The sequence below is a fragment of the Schistocerca gregaria genome, chromosome 6 (assembly GCF_023897955.1).
Source record: "Schistocerca gregaria isolate iqSchGreg1 chromosome 6, iqSchGreg1.2, whole genome shotgun sequence".
NCBI lineage: Eukaryota > Metazoa > Arthropoda > Insecta > Orthoptera > Acrididae > Schistocerca > Schistocerca gregaria.
Window position 1 is genome coordinate 329706438 of NC_064925.1, and position 15937 is coordinate 329722374.

General features: G+C 39.1%; 1 protein-coding gene across 2 annotated transcripts in view; it reads right to left on the bottom strand.

The window, feature by feature from the left end:
• The window catches only part of LOC126278954 (1-phosphatidylinositol 4,5-bisphosphate phosphodiesterase classes I and II), a 401310-nt gene that overhangs the window by 100119 nt on the left and 285254 nt on the right, over nucleotides 1-15937 (bottom strand). For both annotated transcript variants that reach the window (XM_049979233.1, XM_049979234.1), the window contains one exon: nucleotides 1707-2012. In XM_049979233.1, the coding sequence (XP_049835190.1) occupies nucleotides 1707-2012 (306 nt within the window). The remainder of the gene's footprint in view (nucleotides 1-1706; nucleotides 2013-15937) is intronic.

The window sequence follows — 15937 nt, forward strand, 5'->3', positions numbered from 1 at the left end:
AACTAACAGAGCCTTTCCAAGTTAATTTGGGAGTACGACAAGGGTGTATTCTTTCGTCAATATTATTTCTTTTGGTGTTGGACCATGTCATGAAGAGAGTGATGGGGAGATGGAAGAACGGTGTGCAATGGGGGTGCGGGATAGGCTAGAAAATCTAGATTTCGCAGACGACATCTGCTTAATGGCACAAAGATATCAAGACATCAAAGAGAAACTGTTCAGGATACAGAGAGAGGCAGAAGTTGCATGCCCAAAGATAAATGTTTGCAAAACCAAAGAAATGTTGATACATTTTACCATCATAACTAGGCTGGCCATTGATGGAGAGAATGTGTAGAACAGGTCCAATCTTTCCTCTATCTTGGAAGTATCTTTCCTCTATCTTGGAAGTATCGTCACAACTACAGGAGGTGATGAGGAGGACATCTGTAGTCGCATGTGCAAAGCAAATGGTGTGTTTGTACAACTGTACCCTGTTTGGAGAAATAGGAACATCTCAAAGAAGACCAAACTCCAGCTTTTCAATAGCAATGTGAAGGCTGTCCTGTTGCATGGTTGCGAAACTTGGAAGGTGACTAACCACATCAAAAACCAGCTACAAGTTTTTATCAACTGCTGTCTCCATGATATTTTGAATGTGAGATGGCCAGATATAATGACAAATGAATATGTTTTGAGGGAGACAAATCAGCAACCAATCAATATACAAATCAAGGAAAGAAAATGGAACTGGATAGGGCATACATTGAGGAAACCAGATGGAGATGTTGAAAGGGTGGCATTGGACTGGGACCTTTAAGGAGTTAGAAAAAGTGGTCATCCCAAACAGATCTGGGGAAGGATGATTGAGAGAGAAGCTGCAGAGGATGGGAAGACCTGGAGTGTAGGGAAGAGGCTTGCTAGAAATCGTACCAGATGGAGGAATTTCATCACAGCTCTATGTTCCAGAGGGAACGACTGGAACTAAGTCAAGTAAGTCTTAAATAAGTCAGTATCCAACAATTCTCTTCATCTCAGGTTAACAAACTTGTTTCAAAATAATGAAAATAAAAGAAACACACACACACACACACACACACACACACACACACACACCAATCCAAACTGTTCAATTATATTCTAATGCCAAGAATTTCTTGAGCAGTTTATAAACAGTTATATTCACTTCTGTTAAGAGTATCAAGACATTCAATGAAAGTTTCATTTCATTTTAAGCATGTTTGTAGGTAGATTTGTATGGAAATCTCCCACTCCGTGTTCCATTTGGTTCTGACTATGGCTCCAACTAAATCAATTAGATCCCAGCTGATCATCAATTTCCCACTCCTTGTTCCACTCGGTCCTAAGCGTGTCTCTGACAATAACAATTAGATTCTCCAGCTGAAATCTTTGTTAGTTGGCCAGCTTTCTTATTACTCGCAATCCTAGCATGTTCCTTGGTCCATCAAATGAAGCATCTGTACCATTTCTTCTTAGTTATGATAGAGTAGCAGATATATGGAATGCATAATAGCTGCTTCTTTCATTCTTGTGATTGACATAATGTAAATTAACCTTGAGCCTCTGTTTCTTTCTTCCTCTTCCCTTTATTCGTATTTTATTTCCATGCTGTGTTGATATGTTTCAAAAATATGTTAAGTACTATATCCTCAATACATGGTCACAGAAACGTACTTCTTCACATAAATAAATAGTTTATATCTCACCTCAACAATATCGGTGTCATCAGTGAGGATGGCCAACTGCTGTTCTCGCTTTTCCAACTCAGACTGATATTTGATTGGATTTGCTAAAGCCTCTGCAAAGTCCGACATTGTGTCAGGAACATAATCTTTGACAACCACATGTACAAAGAGTGTAGCCAATGGAAGTGGCTGGCCTGACTCATTGCGCAGGGCAATGTGACGGTACCCTGGGCACAGGCCAACAACAGGCAGCACACGGTGTCCTATTAGTCTGCCTGATTCTTCATATGCAGCTATACGTAGACTCGCCAATTCTGGGAGAACAACCTGTACAAAAGGAACATCTAATGTTAATGTTCTCACACTGTCTGAAAAGTCAAATTATTATAGCTATACAATATTTACTGTGAGTTTTACTTCTGGTCCATCATGGATATTTTATTTGGCAATATCTTAGTTTCCTGTACTTTTACATTAGGTGGCTGCCACAATAACATTTAGCTTTACAAAAAACAGAGACTTATTATGAAGTCATACACAGTTTTTGTTTCTGAGTAACATACACTGGGCAAAATGCATTGCTGGAAACTTCCTACATGCCATTCAATCTCAAAATTTTATACAATGCAGAATTTGATTATTTAGAGAGCACACTATCTGCTGGTAGATTACCAAAGTATGCTAACTCATGTCAGTTACAGTATCATTAAGATTCTTAGTGGAGTTTTCTACGAGCACAAAACATGTCTGGTGGGGGACTCCATTTAAGAATCAGTCATTGTATGTTGCTACATTGCTAGGAGTAGCAGCAGTAGTAGCTTTCCTCATCCATAGATATCTTTTTAGGGGCATATAGGACATGTATTTACAATTTTAGACTAATTTAAGATAAGCTAATTCATATATGCATACATTTATAGACTTCAATCATTAGATTTACTCCTGGTATACAATACTTTTTTTTACAAATAACTTATTAAATAGTGAATGCCACACTGTTAACTTATATCTCACTATCAGTCACTGCATACACTATACACGCATTGTTTCATAACACTTCACTCACCACACACACACTGGTGATCTCTGGGCCATTTTCTGTATCGCAGCTTCCCATTTGCTTTCCTGAAAAACTAAGTCAACATCCCTCTATAATGAGTGAGATGTTGAGCTTAAAAAAAAGAAGAGGATTTGCGCAGCTTGGGGGAAAGTTTTTCTAGAGAAGGAAAAAACATTGTGTGAAGGTGTTACATGGAATGTTTTATAATCATTATTATTATTTATTTGTATAACATTTTTTTTACCAAACCCCTACTCTGTTTTATCTAAGTATTCCTTCAATGTAGAAAATGTATTGCATAACAGGTACCTTTTAGCTGCATTTTTAAATAAGTGTATTTTTGCAATTTCTTTAATCTCTTTTGGTAATTTATTGTACAGTTTTATTCCTTGGTAGAAAATGCTGTTTTGAGTTTTATGTTTATTTTTTCTTGGTAAATGTAAGACAGTGCAGGCTGCCGAAGATGGGAGTGATCATTTCCTGGTCAGCAGCCTCTTAAATGTACAGTGTAAAGGAAGAACAGGGCCTATATGAAAAAGAGTTGTAAGGTACCCTGTGGAGAAACTAAAAGATCAAGCAACAAAGACTGAATACTAGGTGCAACTTAGTAACCACTTTGAAGCACTCAGTGAAATGGACATGAATCAGGACATTTAACTAATGTGGGGAAATATCCAAAGCTCAGTTAGGGATATGGCAAAGGAAACACTTATGGGAAACACAGTGGCAAAGAAGATCTAGTTGGGAAAGGAATGTGCAGATGCCCTGGACAGGAGTAAGGAAGTCAGGAACAAGTGGCTGAAGGGGACAAATCTGGCACAGGGTACAGCACAATTGGAGGTGGTCTGAAAGACTGCACAAGCAAATCTGAGAAGAGCAAAGAGGAAATGTATAAGGGATATCATTATTGAAGCAGAAACAGACTTCAGAGGACAAAAGACTAGGGAAATGTTTCTGAAGGTGAAGTACCTCTGCAAAGGTCACCAGGCCAAGCAGAAATTTGTCAAAGATTCCCATGATAAGACCTAAATGAATGATAGCGATATATCTCAGTTAGCACACTTTCGACAGCTGCTAAATTGTGATGAAACTGAACTGCAGTTGGTTTTTATCTCCTCCAAGGTAGATGGGGGAGAATCAGTATCAGCTGTAGTTGGGTAACTACAGCTGATACTTATTACCCCAACCTACCTTGGAGGAGATAAAAACCAGAATCAGATACCTTAAACAAAATAAAAGTCCAGGTGAAGATAGAATACAGACTGAAATGATACTGGCAGGATGAGAGAAACTTGTAGAAAGAATACACCAACTGATACAGGCAATATAGACCAAAGAAGAACTACCAGCAAAATGGAAAACAGCTCTGATTTGTCCAATGCATAAGAAGGGCGACAAACTGAAACGTGGCAACTACCGAGGAATCGCCCTACTTAATGTCTGCTATAAGATCCTGTCCAAGTGCCTCATACATAGAATTCAGCCGGTGGCAGAATCAGTGAGTACAAAGGAGGTTTCTAGCCAGGGCAGTCACCAGTATATCATATCATCAATCTACAGAAGCTCACTGAGAAACTGTGTGAATATGGTAAAGGTATGCATATTTTATTCATAGATTTCAAGAAGGCCTGTGATTGTATACATCGCAAGAGCCCGCTCAGCTGTTTAAGGGAGTTTGGCATGGCAGAGAAACTCATCAATCTGATTAAGATCTGTCTGAGTGAAACACGTGCAAAGGTGAAGATGGGAAAGTGCGTAAGTGAGGAATCTGAAATTGAGACAGGACTCAACTTTGCCCTCGAGAAGATCATAGGCAAGACCTTTCAAGAGAACAAAGGGATTGAAATTTAAGGAAACTGACTGGCATACTTAGCCTATGCAGACGACATCTGTTTACTCTCTGGGTCTGAAGAGAGTTAGAGTAAATGATCAGAGCACTAAAGGAGGCTACCAGCAAATTTGAGCTAAACATAAATGAAGCCAAGACAGAGTACCTTGTTATAATGTGTGGTCAAAGTCGAACTGCTGGTCATCTACAATCACTGCAAGTGGCAGACCAGTCCTATAAGAGAGTGCATGAATTTAAATACTTAGGGGCACTTTTCACTGAGAACTTGTCATGTGAAACAGAGATTAATACCAGAATGCAAGCAGGAAACCAATTTTACCACGACCTAGGACAACTGCTTCAGTCCATATATCTCTCCAGACAATTCAAGATTCAACTATACAAAACCCTGATCTAGCCTGTTGTTCTATATGGCTGTGAGACGTAGAGTATCTGGAAACAGGACTTCTATAAACTCCTCATTTTTTAGAGGAAAGTATTTCGGAGTATCTTCGGTCCAGTTTTGGATGCAGACACAGGGGAATGGAGGATCATACACAACCAAGAGATTGAGGTGCTATACCAGCAGTGCAACGTAGCAGGAACTGTCAAAGCCAAATAAATGCAGTTGGCTGGCCAAGTGGCCCGGATGGAAGATCACAGATGGCCTCGGAAGCTCCTGGAGTTCACACGTACAGGAATGAGGCCCCCAGAGAGACCCAAGAAGCATTGGAGGGATGGCCTCCATGAAGAATTAAATCAAGCAACGATAGATGTGGATGGATGGCGGATAGCAGCAATAGACAGAATACAATGGAGGAGGAAACTCTGCGATCCACTGGGCCTGATCACGTAGAAGAAAAAATGTATGTTGAGTCCTTGCTCTAGTTCCATGGTCATGAACAGAGCTGTTTGTGCAGTAATTACCAATGTTATTTTTGATGTGCACAACTGACTGGTAAAAGTATTCACACGGAGCAATTAAAATCGCCAGTGTTTTGAACAGATGTTTACAATTAGCTTGAGTACTATTTTTGGTTATTATTCTTATGGCTCTTTTCTGGAGTTTGAAAGTTGTGTTCATATTTTGTGCATTTGTTCCCCCAAAAAGAATTCCATAGCTAAGAATTGAGTGTACATATGAACAGAATGTAACTAAAAGACACTGAATGTTACCTACTGATGATAGGTTCTAAGGGCATAATATGCTGATGACATTCTGTTTGCAAGTACCTTTGTTTGGTCACACCACTTCAACTGAGAATCAATATACATTCCTTGAAATTTTGCATTTATTACACAATCAATAGAGGTGCCATATACATTTAATTTAACAATGCCATTTTTCCTCTTCAAACTGAAATTCATGACATTAGCTTCCTTTATGTTCAATGACACTTTATTGCCTACTGACCAGTCGTAAACTTCCTTGAGATTGTCATTTGCTTTCTTTGCAAGGAGTTCTCTTGTTGTCTCAGTGACTATAATGTTGCTGCCATCAGTGAAAAGAATTTTTCACCATCTACATCTACATCTACATTTATACTCCACAAGCCATCCAACGGTGTGTGGCAGAGGGCACTTTACGTGCGACTGCATTGTCTCCCTTTCCTATTCCAGCCGCGTATGGTTCGCAGGAAGAGCGACTGCCAGAAAGCCTCCATGCGCTCAAATCCCTCTAATTTTACATTCGTGATCTCCTCGGGAGGTATATCTAGGGGGAAGCAATATATTTGATACCTCATCCAGAAACGCACCCTCTCGAAACCTGGACAGCATGTTACACTGTGACACAAGAGCCTCTCTTGCAGAGTCTGCCACTTGAGTTTGCTAAACATCTCCGTAACACTATCACGCTTACCAAATAACCCTGTGATGAAAAGTGCCACTCTTCTTTGTATCTTCCCTATCTCCTTTGTCAACCTGCCCTGGAACGGATCACACACTGATGAGGAATACTCATGTATAGGTTGAACGAGTGTTTTGTAAGTCACCTCCTAGGGACTCTCCCAATGAATCTCAACCTGGCACCTGCCTTATCAACAATTAATTTTATATGATCACTCTACTTCAAATCGTTCTGTACGCATACTCCCAGATATTTTACAGAAGTAACTGCTAGCAGTCTTTGTTCCGCTATCATATAATCATACAATAAAGGATCCTTCTTTCTATGTATTCACAATACATTACATTTGTCTATGTTAAGGGTCAGCTACTTCCTGCACCAAGTGCCTATCCACTGCAGATCTTTCTGCATTTTGCTGCAAATTTCTAATGCTGCAACTCCTCTGTATACTACAGCATCATCCGCAAAAAGCCACATGGAACTTCCGACACTATCTACTAAGTCATTTATATATATTGTGAAAAGCAATGGTCCCATAAAACTCCCCTGTGGCACGCCAAGGGTTACTTTAATGTCTATAGACGTCTCTCCATTAAGAAAAATATGCTGTATTCTTTTTGCTAAAAACTCTTCAATCCAGCCACACACCTGGTCTGATATTCCGTAGGCTCTTACTTTCTTCATCAGGCAACAGTGCGGAACTGTATCGAACGCCTTCCGGAAGTCAAGGAAAATGGCATCTACCTGGGAGCCTGTATCTAACATTACCTGGGTCTCATGAACAAATAAAGCAAGTTGGGTCTCTCATGATCACTGTTTCCGGAATCCATGTTGATCCCTGCAGAGTAGGTTCTGGGTTTCCAGAAATGACACGATATTAAGCAAAAAACATGTTCTAAAATTCTACAACAGATTGATGTCAGAGATATAGGCCTATAGTTTTCCCATACCATAAGTAACACTACTGGGAAAGTCATTGATGTATATCAGGAATAGTATTGGTCCTAATATGCTACCTTGCGGAACCCCTATATTAATGTATTTTAGTTCTGATAAGTGTTTTACTAAATGTTTCGATCAACTTGAAGTATGTGTTATTTCTACTCTTTGTACCCTATCTGCTAGGTATGATTGAACCAGTCCTTACCTACACCTCACATTCCTAATTTATTTTATATAACCTCGTGGTTGACTATATCAAAGGCCTTAGACAGATCCAAAAATATGCCTGTGACACACTCATCTTTGTCAAGAGCATCAAGTTCAGCTTTTGAGAATTCTACTATGGCTGACTCCATATTTGTGCCACTTTGGAAACCAATCTGTGATTCACTTAAAATATTGTATTTATTCAGCTAATTCATGAAACTGTCTTTCATAATTGCTTCTATTATTTTAGAGAATGGTGACAGCAGGGAAATGGGCTGATAATTTTCTATGTCTTCTGCATCACATTTCTTACGCAAAGGTACAACCCTTGCCTGTTTTAACAGATCTGGAAATGTTCCTGATGTGAAGGTTTCATTTATTATATTTGTTAGGGGGCCTTGTATAGTCTCTATGCATTATTTCAGTACACACATTCGTACTTCATCTAAATGTACTGACTTTTTATTTTTTAGTTTTTGAACAGTTTTACTGACTTCATTCTCTGTGGTTGGAAGTTTCCTTTACTGCTTGCTCAATATAAAGATTGAATAACACCGGGGAGAGGCTACAACCCTGTCTCACTCCCTTCCCAACCACTGCTTCCCTTTCATGCCCCTCAACTCTTATAACTGCCATCTGGTTTCTGCACAAATTGTAAATAGCCTTCTGCTCCGTGTATTTTACCCATGACACATTTAGGATTTGAAAGAGAGTATTCCAGTCAACATTCCACTTGGAAGTATCATCATTGTATTTGGTGCAACATTATTTACAGGTGTTATATTTGTTTTGGGGAATTTTTGCTGTAACTTCTCTGCAATACTTGAAAAATGCTCATTTACATAGTTTGCTAAGTGTTGTGGATCATTTATTACTTTATTAACCTCCCTTAGCAGTATGTTATTCTGCGTTTCTTTGCCTCTCCCTGCTTCCTTTTTTATAAGATCTCAGACTGCTTTGCTTTTATTCTCTGAATTGTATATTATTTTTTCAATAAGTGACTTCCTATAGATCTTTTTCTGTCTATGATAGAAATTTAAGAATTCTGGATCATGGTGATTCTTTTTCATGGAAGTGAGGTATTTAAGTGTTTGGGAGGACTTCTTAATACCTGCTGTTATCCATCTGTTTCTGTGAGATGTTGATATAGATATGCATACTTTTGGAAATACCTTTTCAAAGTTCAATTTAAATAATGTGGAGAATTTAGAGAATTTCATATTCGCATTGGTTCACTTCATCCCAGTTTTGCTTTGCTAGTTCTTTTGAAAAATCTTTTCTTTTTATTTATGGTGGATATTGTTTGTAGACTTGTAGTTTAGGGAATGATCCGATGCTTCATTTTACTGTTGTTATTTGACAGAGATGGTTTGATAGTCCAAAATCTTTTACAGCTCCATCACTTTTTTCCTGTCCACATTTGTGGCCACATGGTTAATTACTGATGCAGTGATTGCAGTAACACTTGTTGCATTACTGACCAAAAGGGACATACCAAAACTCTGAAGGATATTTATAAGGGTGCTGCTGGTTTCATTTATTACATTAGTGTTGAGATTAATATCTCCACACACAAATGTTCAAACGTGTGTGAATTCCTAAGGGACCAAACTGCTGAGGTCATCAGTCCCTAGACTTACACACTACTTAAACTACTTCCAACTAACTTATGCTAAGAACAACACACACACCGATGCCCGAGGGAGGACTCAAACCTCCAGCAGGAGGGCCGCACAATCCGTGACATGGGGCCTCAAACCGCACTGCCACTCCATGTGGCTGTCCCCACACAGAACTATGTTGACCTTTGTACTTGAGACTTTATCTAGAACTTCTGTTATTTATTGAAAAAAATGTCCACACCAACACTGGGAGATCTGTATACACACAAAATGATTAATTTCTTGGTGATATCAAGCCCTGTTATTTCAATAGCTGATATTTCAAAGTTTTTGTCTTCACTTACTGTACTGAGCTCATGTCTTGATTTGAACTGTGTTCCTTTTCTGATATAAATGCATGATCCTCCACCCCTTGAAGCAGTTCTGCAGTAAGAGCTTGCCCTTTCATACAATGAAAATACTACATGCTGGATTTCTGTGTGTCTACACCAGTGCTCAGTAACACAAACTACTGTACTGTGCAGTTGAAAGATTGGAGCTCAACCTCTAATAGTTGTATTTTATTTTTTATTGATAGCATGTTTTGAAGGAGGACTGTTATGTCTGTGATATGCCCCATGTTACTCTTTCTGATGGTTTGTTTTTCTTTGTGACATATGGTACTTGTAATATTTGGAGTGTTAAAATCTGTCTCATGAGTTATAGTTTCAGTATTTTTAAACTGCTGGAAATACCCGTTAGGCAGGGGAATCTGTTGTCTGGATTTATCCTAAAAAAGACTTACTTTTCCTACCCATGACAATAGGTATTTGACCACATGTGGTTCGAGATTCACCTCTTATACTTTCATTAATCAGCTGTACCAATCTTCCCTTCCCAGTCCTGTTTAGGTGTAGGCCATACCTAGTGAAACACCATCTCTTGATAGTCCCGATGGGCACCAGAGAAACATGAGCAAAGTTGGTTGCCCTCAGAACCATCCCTAACCCCACATTGATTCGCCTCACAGCTCCATCAAGTTGTAGTTGATCATGACACTGGAACAGCTAAACAAAGTGTATGTTGGTGCTATGAGTCAGGGAAGCTACCTTGTCCAGGTCACCATATAGGTCATATAAAACATCCCTGTCCAAACTGTTTCCTGCCCCACCCACTATCACTATATGGCCTTCTTCTGTAAAGTCATTACATAAAGATCCTAAGTCCTCTATCACATGACTTAGCCCTGCATTTGGCTTGAAGATACTGGTGGCCTGGTATGCTGCCCCTAATCTTTCCTGTAACAGAGGGCCTACACCTCACCCATGGCTACTCCTTGCAGCAGCACTTTCTTCTTCCTAATACTTGGTACATTCCTGGGTTTCTTGACCTCAGTAGAGGTGTGCTGCACATTTTCTGCTCCTCATTCTATCTGAGGCTCTGAAAGTTACAATAAATGCCTACTGCACGTGCCACTGAGTAGTGATGTGCACTCTGACACAGAACATCTGTTTGGAAATCTCACATAAATGTACCTTTGGCAATTTGCAATGTATCCCATTGTCCATTGGTGGATGCAGCTCCCAATACGGATACATCTGTCTACTGGCCCTTTGCTTCACTGTTTCTCTAATACACATGCAAATGGCATTGCTTACTGAAAACCCTTGCCTTTGATCACCTTTGGGGCCAATATGGAAATATTATTTCCCATGAACCATGGACCTTGCCATTGGTGGGGAGGCTTGGGTGCCTCAGTGATACAGATGGCCGTACTGTAGATGCAACCATGACGGAGGGGTATCTGTTGAGAGGCCAGACAAACATGTGGTTCCTGAAGAGGGGCAACAGCCTTTTCAGTAGTTGCAGGGGCAAAAGTCTGGATGACTGACTGATCTGGCCTTGTAACACTAACCAAAATGACCTTGCTGTGGTGATACTGCGAACGGCTGAAAGCAAGGGGAAACTAGAGCTGTAATTTTTCCCGAGGACATGCAGCTTTACTGTATGGTTAAATGATGATGGTCTCCTCTTGGGTAAAATATTCTGGAGGTAAAATAGTTCCCCATTTGGATCTCCTGGCAGGGACTGCTTAAGAGGACGCTGTTATCAGGAGAAAGAAAACTAGTGTTCTATGGATCAGACCATGGAATGTCAGATCCCTTAATCAGGCAGATAGGTTAGAAAATTTAAAGGGAAATGGATGGTTAAAGTTAGATATAGTGGGAATTAGTGAAGTTCGGTGGCAGGAGGACCAAGACTTTTGGTCAGGTGAATACAGGTTTACAAATACAAAATCAAATAGGGGTAATGCAGGAGTAGGTTTAATAATGAATAGAAAAATAGGAGTGCGGATAAGCTACGACAAACAGCATAGTGAACACATTATTGTGGCCAAGATAGACACGAAGTCCACACCTACTACAGTACTACAAGTTTACATGACAACTTGCTCTGCAAATGATGAAGAAATTGATGAAATGTATGATGAGATAAAAGAAATTATTCAGGTACTGAAGGGAGATGAAAATTTAATAGTCATGGGTGACTGTAATTCGAGAGTAGGAAAAGGGAGAGAAGGAAACTTAGTAGGTGAATATGGATTGGCAGTAAGAAAAGAAAGAGGAAGCCGTCTGGTAGAATTTTGCACAGAGCATAACTGAATCACAGCTAACACTTGGTTCAAGAATCATAAAAGGAGGCTGTATACATGGAAGAATCCTGGAGATACTAGAAGGTATCAGATAGATTATACAATGGTAGGACAGAGATTTAGGAACCAGGTTTTAAATTGTAAGACATTTCCTGGGACAGATGTGGACTCTGATAACAATCTATTGGTTATGAACTGCAGATTAAAACTGAAGAAACTGAAAAAAGGTGGGAAATTAAGGAGATGTGACCCGGGTAAAATAACTAAACCAGAGGTTGTACAGAGTTTCAGGGAGAGCATAAGGGAATAATTGACAGGAATCTGGGAAGAAAAGACAGTAGAAGAAGAGAGGGTAGCTCTGAGGGATGAAGTAGTGAAGGCAGCACTACATCAAGTAGGTAAAACAGCAAGGGCTAATAGAAATCTTTGGGTAACGGAAGAAATATGGAATTAAACTGATGAAAGGAGAAAATATAAAAATGCAGTAAATGAAGCAGGCAAAAAGGAATACAAAAGTCTCAAAAATGAGATAGACAGGAAGTGCAAAATGGCTAAGCAGGGATTGCTGGAGGACAAATGTAAGGATATAGAGGCTTATTGCTAGGGGGAAGATAGATACTGCCTACAAGAAAATTAAAGAGTCCTTTGGAGAAAAGAGAGCCACTTGTATGAATACCAACAGCTCAGATGGAAACCCGGTCCTAAGCAAGGAGGGGAAAGCAGAAAGGTGGAAGGAGTATATAGAGGGTCTATACAAGGGCAATGTACTTGAGGAAAGTAGAAATGGAAGAGGATGTAGATGAAGATGAAATGAGAGATAAGATACTGCGTGAAGAGTTTGACAGAGCACTGAAAGACCTGAGTCGAAACAAGGCCCCTGGAGTAGACAACATTCCATTAGAACTACTGACAGCCATGGAAGAGCCAGTTCTGTCAAAACTCTACCATCTGGTGAGCAAGATGTATGAGACAGGTGAAATATCCTCAGACTTCAAGAAGAATATAATCATTGCAATCCCAAAGAAAGCAGGTGTTGACAGATGTGAAAATTACCAAACTATCAGTTTAATAAGTCACAGCTGCAAAATATTAACACGAATTCTTTACAGACAAATGGAAAAGCTGGTAGAAGCTGACCTCGGGGAAGATCAGTTTGGATTCCATAGAAATATTGGAACACATGAGGCAATACTGACCCTATGACTTGTCTTAGAAGAAAGATTAAGGAAAGGCAAACCTATGTTTCTAGCATTTGTAGACTTAGAGAAAGCTTTTGACAACGTTGACTGGAATACTCTCTTTCAAATACTAATGGTGGCCGGGGTAAAATACAGGGAGCGAAAGGCTATTTACAATTTGTACAGAAAGTAAATGGCAGTTATAAGAGTCGAGGAGCATGAAAGGGAAGCAGTGGTTGGGAAGGGAGTGAGACAGGGTTGTAGCCTCTCCCCGATGTTATTCAATCTGTATATTGAGCAAGCAGTGAAGGAAACAAAAGAAAAATTCAGAGGAGGTATTAAAATCCAGGGAGAAGAAATAAAAACTTTGAGGTTCACCAATGACATTGTAATTTTGTCAGAGACAGCAAAGAACTTGGAAGAGCAGTTGAACAGAATGGACAGTGTCTTGAAAGGAGGATATAAGATGAACATCAACAAAAGCAAAACGAGAATAATGGAATGTAGCTGAATTTAGTCGAGTGATGCTGAGGGAATTAGATTACGAAATGAGATACTTAAAGTAGTAAATGAGTTTTGCTATTTGGGGAGCAAAATAACTGATGATGATTGAAGTAGAGAGGATATAAAATGTAGACTGGCAATGTCAAGGAAAGCGTTTCTGAAGAAGAGAAATTTGTTAACATCGAGTATAGATTTAAGTGTCAGGAAGTCGTTTATGAAAGTATTTGTATGGAGTGTAGCCATGTACGGAAGTGAAAGATGGATGATAAATAGTTTGAACAAGAAGAGAACAGAAGTTTTCAAAATGTGGTGTTACAGAAGAATGCAGAAAATTTGACAGGTAGATCACATAACTAATGAGGAGGTACTGAATAGAATTGGGGAGAAGAGGAGTTTGTGGCACAACTTGACAAGAAGAAGGGACCAGTTGGTAGGACATGTTCTGAGGCATCAAGAGATCACTAATTTAGCATTTGAGGGCAGCGTGGAGGGTAAAAATTGTAGAGGGAGACCAAGAGATGAATACACTAAGCACATTCAGAAGGATGTAGGTTGCAGCAAGTACTGGGAGATGAAGAAGCGTGCACGGAATAGAGTTGTATGGAGAGCTGCATCAAACCAGTGTCAGGACTGAAGACCACAACAACAACAACAGAAACATTTCCTAAGACGGGACAGCAACAGATTACAATTTGACCCTGGAGAAGATGCATATCAAGCATTAGACGTCATACCTTCTCAGAATATTTATAAAATTTTACATGTTGCATCAGCTATTCAAATTATTTCTTTATTATTTCTTTTATTATTCCTTACCCATTTTGTGAAAAGTGGGTATTAAACAAAACAACTAATGCCCTTTGATATGTACGAAGGATAGAAACTGCGAAACAAAAGATAACCTAAATCATTGCATCAATTCTCATATGATATGATATGATATTGCACTGCTTGTGTTGTTAAGAAGAACGATGCAGTGCTCCTTTACACATGCATGATGAGAAGTAATTAAATTGTATCAAAAAAATAAATAAAGCCTAGCAGAGAATTTTCATTGCGATAATATTTAAAAGGGCGTTAACCATGCAGAGTCCTCAAACGACCAGAAGCACTAGATCGCATTCCCGACATTTTTTCATCTATCACTGGTCTGCATTTATTTGGAAGTCAATATTCTTGGACTAGTGACTGATACAAAGCACAGACAGGTCACAGGAATTACAAGGCACATCCCAATAGCATAAAATTCCCTTCTCCCTCTTTATCTGTATCTTTTGCCTTCTTCCCTTACTTTCATTTTATCAGTGTTTGTATTTATGTTACTGTTTTTACCTTTCAGGTTTCTTTTTATGTCTCTATTATTTCCTGTGTCTTTATTCTCCAACCACATTATCAACCACCAGTTCCACTGTAAAAGAGACAGAATTCATACTCAGCCACATGGAAGTACCCTGATCATGCAATACTATCTTTAAATTACAGAGTACAAACAGGGATATCTATGGAACTGTTGTTGTTGGTAAGACAGACAGTCTTATGAAATAGTCCTGAACGCATTTTCTGAAAACTTGACAACCCAAACCAGTGGAAAATATTTTAGACCTCATAACTACAAACAGGCCTCACCTTACTGACAGTGTCACTATATAGACAGGGATTAGTGTTCATGGTGACCTCATAGTGACAATGATTACTGAAGTTAAAAAATTCATCAAGAAGGCTAGAAGCACGCTGAAAAAAGAAGATAAGCAGTTGTCAGCTTCCCATTTGACAATGAATGGACATCATTTAGTTTCAATGTGTTGAGAGTAGAGCAATCATGGTCAAAGTTTAAACTGTTTGGAAATTGTGCATTGGAGGATTGTGTGCAGAGTAAGCAGATTAAGGATGGAAAAGAACCACTAAGGTTTAATAAAAAAAAAAAAAGGGTTCAGAAAATTCTATGGTTATAGAGATTGTTGCACTCTTGTTTCAAAAAGGAATATGGCAGTGTCAACAGAGAGATCAATGCATCTATAAAAAAATTCAATGCATGAAACAAACAACAACCTCCACCATCATATCTCAGCAAAATATATTAGCAAAAAGTTGAGACTATTCTGGTCCTGTGTAAATCACTAAGCAGGTCAAAGGCTTCTATTCAGTCACTCATTGACCAGTCTTGTGTGGCAATAGAAGACAGAAGAAGATATTCCAAGTTTGAATATAATCAATTTCCTTGAGACAGAAAAGCTTTTGTCTATGAACCAGCACAGATTTAGAAGGCAATAGTTGTGTGAAATTCAGCTTTCCATTTTCTCACACAATATCTTATGAACCGTGGCTGAGGGGCAACAGGAAGATTCCATATTCCCAGATTTCTGGAAAGTATTTGACACTGTGTCCCACTGCAGACTGTTAATCAACATCTGAGCACATGGATACATGAGT